The 6,814-nt window shown below is 36.4% G+C and overlaps 1 protein-coding gene across 1 annotated transcript; it reads right to left on the bottom strand.

Moving 5' to 3' along the window:
• Positions 1-3,800: 3,800 nt before the first annotated feature.
• On the bottom strand, positions 3,801-6,000 carry LOC109208859. The gene is made up of 3 exons (XM_019372014.1): positions 5,285-6,000; positions 4,223-5,001; positions 3,801-4,033 (listed from the first exon to the last, which is right to left on the bottom strand). Exons 1-3 carry the CDS (start codon positions 5,998-6,000, stop codon positions 3,801-3,803), a joined length of 1,728 nt encoding a protein of 575 aa, XP_019227559.1.
• Between the last annotated feature and the right edge of the window lie 814 nt (positions 6,001-6,814).

Raw genomic sequence — 6,814 nt, 5'->3', positions numbered from 1 at the left:
ATAAGTAAATGAAACAGGATGAAAGGATAGAGCGAGACGCCAGGGCCTGCGGATGCCTGCAGGACTGCCTCGGATCTCTGAATGGACTGAAGGCAGCTACCCAAAGCTAAGGTTCAGAAGTTGCTGCATCGGGATATGCACAAAGTGTAGATTGTAGTATCAGCACAACCGACCCCATGTGCTGGTAAGTGCCTAGCCTAACCTCGGCGAAGTAGTGACGAGGCTAGGACCAGACTACCAATTAAACATGTGCAGTTAAATCATATACAACGGAAAATAAAAGCATAAATGTACAGTTACGGATGGGAGGGAGAAAACATGATGCGGGGACATCGAATAATAGCAGAAGAACAACAAGTAAATATAAGGATCACCACAGTTTGATTGAAGATAGACAGGGGGAATCATGCTGCGGGGTACAACAAGTATCAACAGAAAACCAACAATTTAATGTAGAGAAACCATAACTCAGCTATCAAGAAAAATCAGGAAATCAAAGACAAGTGCACGGCATCACCCTTCGTGCTTTAACACTCTCTCATCAAAACAATGCACGGCATCACCCTTCATGCTTTAACACTCTCTCACAAATATCACACACGGCATCACCCTTCATGCTTTACACTGTTCCTCACCCAAGCAACAATCACAGAGCAATTTGGGCAAGGGAATCAATAACATCACAATAAAATCAAGTAACAACAGGAAATCAGTAAGTAAACATAAAGAACACCATAACTCAATTATCAGTATAATCAGGAAAATCAAGGACAAGTACACGGCATCACCCTTCGTGCTTTTACTCTCGTCCTCACCATGAAAATCTTTATAATTGGCATGGCATCACCCTTCGTGCTTTTACCTCACATAATCACTCATAAAAAGGCACGGAATTGTACATCGTGCGGCACGGCATCACCCTTCGTGCTTTAAACTCTTCCTCACAAAAACAATGCACGGCATCACCCTTAGTGCTTTAACACTCTTCCTCACCCAAACAACAATCACAAACAATAAGGGCAACAAAATAAATGAAATCACAATAATATCACAATAAAATCCCGGCAAGGGAACATTATAAAAAAAACAACAACATCCCGGCAAGGGAAAAATTAAAGCAACAACGTCCCGGCAAGGGAACAATACCATAATCCTCTTCTCTTTTTCACATACTTCACAACTCGATTAACAACTTGAGCCAATGCTCCATAAGGTTCAATTGCCATTTATTCTTTCATAATTCACTTCACAACTTGAGCCAACGCTCTTCACTGTTCAAATACCAATATTTTTCCACAAACCTTGCTCAACAATAGCAATCATCACATTACACATGAACAATACAAATGGATACACATTAATCATAACATAAGACTCACGGGCATGCTTGACACCAACATATAGATACTCGTCACCATACCTAGACGTCGTACTCAACAAATAACACATAGCAAGTAGGACACAACTCCTAATCCCTCAAGCTAAGGTTAGACCAAACACTTACCTCGATACTTCGAACACAATTCAAGCCTCAACTATCGCTATACCTCTTGATTCCACCACCAATTAGCTCGTATATAGACACAAGTTACTTAATTATATAAATAAATGCTAAATGAATCAATTCTAATGCATGGAAATAAGTTTTCTAAAGTTTTTCCCAAAAAGTCAAAAATCGACCCCGGGCCTACATGGTCAAAACCCGAGGTTCGAACCAAAACCCGATTACCCATTCACCCACGAACTCAAATATACAATTTGTTTTAAAATCGGACCTCAAATCAAGGTCCAAATCCCCAAAATTTGAAAAACCTAGGTTCTACCCAAAACACCCATTTTCCCAAATGAAAATCTTTGATTTTGAGTTGAGATCATGTGAAAAGATGTTGAAGATTGAAGAAAACGAGTTAGAAACAACTTACAATCGATTTGGAGAAGAAATTTTCTTTGAAAAATCGCCCAAGAGAGTTTATGTTTCGAGAAGGTATGAAAAATGGCTGAAAATGCGTCTAAGTGTTAATTAACTGGTCTTTGATGTCGCAATTGCGAACAATTGCGAACCCCTTCAGGACCTGCTATCTTCGCATTTTCAAAGAATATGTCGCAATTGCGACGCTGGGAAAAATTCATTATCTTCGCATTTGCGAGGAAACAGTCGCATTTGCGACTCTGGCCCCTTCGCATTTGCGATGTAATGATCGCATTTGCGATCAAGTCCATCCCACTCCATCTTCGCATTTGCGATGGGCTACTCATATTTGCGAGCTCGCATTTGCAATCCAGGTTTCGCAAATGCGAAGCCTGCAGGCCTGCAACATACCAGCAAATTCCTAAGTGTAAATTTCACTCTGTGGCCTATCCGAAACTCACCCGGGCCCTCGGGGCTCCAAACCAAACAAGTACACTAACCCAAAAACATCATACGGACTCGCTTGTGCATTGAAATCACCAAAACAACATCAAAAACTATGAATTTAGCATCAAAATCATGAAATCACTTGAGGACATCAAATTTTCCAATTTTCTCAAATAGGGTCCGGTTCACGTCATTTCAAGTCCGTTCCTTACCAAATTTCACAGACTCAACTTAAATCACATATAAGACCTGTACCGGGCTACGGAGCCAAAATACGGGCCCGATACCATCAAATTTCAAACACATTTCATTTCCAAAAACTCATATATTTTCCAGAAAATAATTCTCTTTAAAAATTCATTTCTCGGGCTTAGGACCTCAAAATTCGATGCCGGGCATACGCCCAAGTCCCATAATTTCCTACGGACCTCCCGGGATTGTCGGAACACGAATCCGGGTCCGTTTGCTCAAAATGTTGACTAAAGTCAACCATAATCAAATTTTAACTCAAGAAATTTCTATTTCTCATATTTTCACATAGAAGGCTTTCCGGATATAGGTCCGGACCACGCACGCAAATCGAGGTGAGATAAAAAGGAGGTTTTTAGGCCTCGGAACACTGAATTTGTTTCTTAAACAAGTGATGACCTTTTTGGTCATCACAACTGTTTAATTGTATTTTACTGATTTTTCTCTGCCTCTTTATTGCATATTGTTGTGTTTAACGTGATTTCTTATCGCTCAGTCTTCATTTATTGTTATTACTCACTGAGTTGGAGTACTCACTTTACTCCCTGCACCCTGTCTGCAGATTCAGGCGCTACAGGTCTTGCTAGCGAGGGTTGATAGCTTCCAGTAGATTTCCGGAGTCCACTAAATAGCTGCTTGGCGTTCGCAGCCCGGTGTTTCTCCCTCTTATCGTTATTTATGTTCCTAGTTCTGGATTTTGTAATAGACTGTGTAGTCCCTTATCTACATTTCGAGACTTATGTTAGATGCTCATGGCTGGTGACACCCCAATGTCGGGCCGTGTTTGGTTGTTTTCCGCAAATTATACTATTTCACTTACGTTTTGGGATTATTAGTATGTTAATGACTTATTTTGTGTTAATATAATTGTTTAAATGAATTGGAAGTTGTGTCGGCTGGCCTTTTCTTCACGAGAGGCGCCATCACGACCGAGCCTGGGTTTAGGGTCATGACAATTAAATAATTTAAATTTGTTTCCTGCATATTATGCTGGAGATATACCACTTGAAAGTGTAATATCGCGTATTTTGTACTGAATGTGTACAATCTAGATTTTTTTTTAATATAAGTGCAGCAAATCAAGAAACAACAAAAATAAACGGTAATAATATTTTGAAAAACAAGAATACTGAACAAGTTATTCGGGATTACATTCAGTTTTTCACATGACCCTACGCAACCTTATTGTATATAATCAATCATTCTTTTTCCTGTATTTTCTTGCATAAGGATGAACTACTGCAGAATTTGTGCAATTTGTTCTGTTATGCCCATATCTTTTGCACCTACCACATCTTGGTTCCTTCTTGAATTCTGTACAGGAAATATGTCGATTCTTCTGTCTTCTTCCTAGCATTACTTTTACATCTGGACGCTTAGTGATTTCTGATTTATTAGTATCTGGTATGACCCATTTTGTTGAATCACCTATAGAATTTACTTGTCATTCATATGTTTTCAACCAAAAGTCCCTTGTATAATAAGCCGAGCAAAAGGTCGATTTCTTTTGATATATAATTTCAATTGGAGCAATTGCGTGTTCGCAGTGTATATGATCTAGCTGAAATTCATAACAATCACATGTTCTTTTGTCTATATCAATAATAAATTCCATACCCCCTTCTTTTACATTGAATTTGAGTCGATCAATGGGTAATAGTCTAAATGTAAAAGCTGGTTTAATTTTTTCTTCCAATGTTGCTTCTGTCCAATTTGATAACTCACGGAATATTCCTTCTGCAGTTGTCCTTCTTTCATAGAACCAGCTTTGCAATTTTTCTTGTATGAAATTCATCATTGTTAAAAGCAGCAATTCTCTTGCACGTATCAAAATATTATTCATTGACTCAACAATATTTGTTGTTAGCATATCATATTGTCGTCTTGGACAATGTGAACAAGCCCATCTTCCTGGTGGTTCCTCCATCAAATAGTTGAATGTTTTCTTATCACCAGCAGCTATTTGGGACATAAAGTCATCAAATTCTGATTGAAGGTATACTCTTGCAGACAGGTTTATTACAGTGTTTCTCACTCTTATTTGCTTTAGATTCTTTTCTAAATGATATATGCAAATACCATGGTAGCACTCAGGGAAACCTTTTGCAATTCCATTTGCAATGGCCTTGTGTCGATCTAACAAAAATATTAAACCATTACGAATCACAATTGCTTTTCTTAATTCTCTGAAATACCATTCATTTGATTCATTATTCTCTTTATCCGCTACCCCAAATGCTATAGGAAAAATCTGGTTATTTGCATCCTTTGTAACAGCCACTAACAGAACACCTCTATATTTATTTTTTAGAAATGTTCCATCAACCTCTATAAGTGGTCTACAATACTTCCACCCAGAAATTGACGCGCCATACATAAAAAATATGTAAACAAACCTGTTACATTGAAAATTAAATAAAATTCAGTTATATGATATGACAAGCTGAATAGTAAAGTATATTAGCAGATTATAATAATCATCCAGTATAACATACTGGAAGACAAACATTCACATGACTGACTTCAGTGTAATATACTGGACAAAATTTATTACTAAATTGAATAAGCAAAAAAAACATAAGCAAAAACCACACTCAGAAGACAGATTTTCAGTATAAAATACTACACCATATTTATATATGAAGGCCACTAAATTATAATCAAACATAAGAAATTTACTTGTTTTCTGCATCTCTTTGAATATTAGTATATGATCCTGGATTTTTTTGTTCGATCATATACAAATATGATGGCAGTTGCTTGTAATTTTGTTCAGTTGTTCCTCTTAATAAAGATATCCCTTTTTGAATAGCATGCCATGCTTTGACATAACCAATATATATTCCATGTGCTCTTTTCATTTCTGAAATGATAAACTTAGGCTTTACTTCAGTAGCTATGTCCCTTAAGTTGCCAATCATATAATCTCTAATCACATTTGAAGTTGCTTGTCTTTGATGTGACTTTCTAATGTCAACCGAGCATTCATGTGTTCTCTGAAATTTAACTATTTTAAAAAGTGTGGATTCCTTAATTCTTGAACCTCGAACAGTCCAACCACACTTTTCATCAGTACATACCAAAGAGTATCTTGTGTTACTTGACCTATCAACATAGAACTCAAAGTGCTCCTTTATAGCTGCTAAGCAAAAATATCTAATCATAGCATTTTTGTCTTGAAAAACAGACCCCAGTTTTACATCATCCAATGATGCATTTTCCTTTAGTATTATTGATGGTGATTCTTTTGCCTTTCCTTTTGCTTTCCTTTTTCTTCCTTCAATAGTGTCTAGTGATTCAACGTGTTGATCTTCTACAGGAATTACAAATTCATTTTCCATTGTAATGTCATAAATTGGCATCTCTTGCTCTTCTGGTATATGGGATATCACCATAAGTTGCTCTTACGGAACATATGTGGTTCTGTGCAATAATTGTTGATTGTCAATCTCCATTATTGCAATACCTTCTGCTAGTTGATCTGGTATTTCTTATATTTCAACAACAAATTTGGAACATTTATAGTATGGATCGTTTTTCAAAAGCATCATACACGAGGTAAGATCTTCACCTTTTCTCACTTCTATTCCCTTGCCTGTACCTAGATTGATATTAAGCCATACTTTTGCTTCAAACTTGTTGTTGTCGAACTCCATAACTTGAACAATTTTACTCGTGAATTCTTCAAATGAAGTCCCATCATTTATAAGGAGAAGCTTCATTTTATGATCTAAGTACTTGTAATCTGTTGTCCATTTGCCATCGAAAGCGATAAGCAAAAAATTTGTATGCATCATATATTTAATGAACACAAATAATTTGATATTAGGAATTATACTGCTAATAATATAACTCCAGTATAATGTGCTGGAAGTATCTGAGTTTTTTATATTAATTAAGCAAATTCCAGGTTATTATACTGGTGTTATCTTTTGTAACATTTTATCCATTAGTTTTTCTGTTGTTTAATTAAAGTTCCCTCCCAGTATTATATGTTGCAGAGTTTGCATCTTTCACATACGTAATCATAAAATTTTAACATATTATTCAACACATTAGGGAAACCATAAAGTTTTAGAGGTGTTTCTTCTGGTTTGAGTCATAGATACTTTCAGTATAATCTACTGGAATTGTCTAAGTTTTACATATTCAATTAACAAACGTCCTATTTTATACTGGTGTTTTGTTCTATAAAAACGTCCAGTATAA

Source organism: Nicotiana attenuata, unplaced genomic scaffold, assembly GCF_001879085.1.
Source record: "Nicotiana attenuata strain UT unplaced genomic scaffold, NIATTr2, whole genome shotgun sequence".
Taxonomy (NCBI): domain Eukaryota; kingdom Viridiplantae; phylum Streptophyta; class Magnoliopsida; order Solanales; family Solanaceae; genus Nicotiana; species Nicotiana attenuata.
This window is presented reverse-complemented; position numbering and strand designations above follow the sequence as displayed.

What these genes read in the sequence shown, in the direction of transcription:
- LOC109208859 (XM_019372014.1), bottom strand. Translation starts at nt 6,000, where the DNA reads ATGGTGATATCCCATATACCAGAAGAGCAAGAGATGCCAATTTATGAC. An exon ending in CAAAGAGATGCAGAAAACAA is followed by an intron (nt 5,002 to 5,284) that starts GTAAATTTCTTA and finishes TCAATGTAACAG; the next exon opens with GTTTGTTTACATATTTTTTA. An exon ending in ATTCAATGTAAAAGAAGGGG is followed by an intron (nt 4,034 to 4,222) that starts GTATGGAATTTA and finishes TAAATTCTATAG; the next exon opens with GTGATTCAACAAAATGGGTC.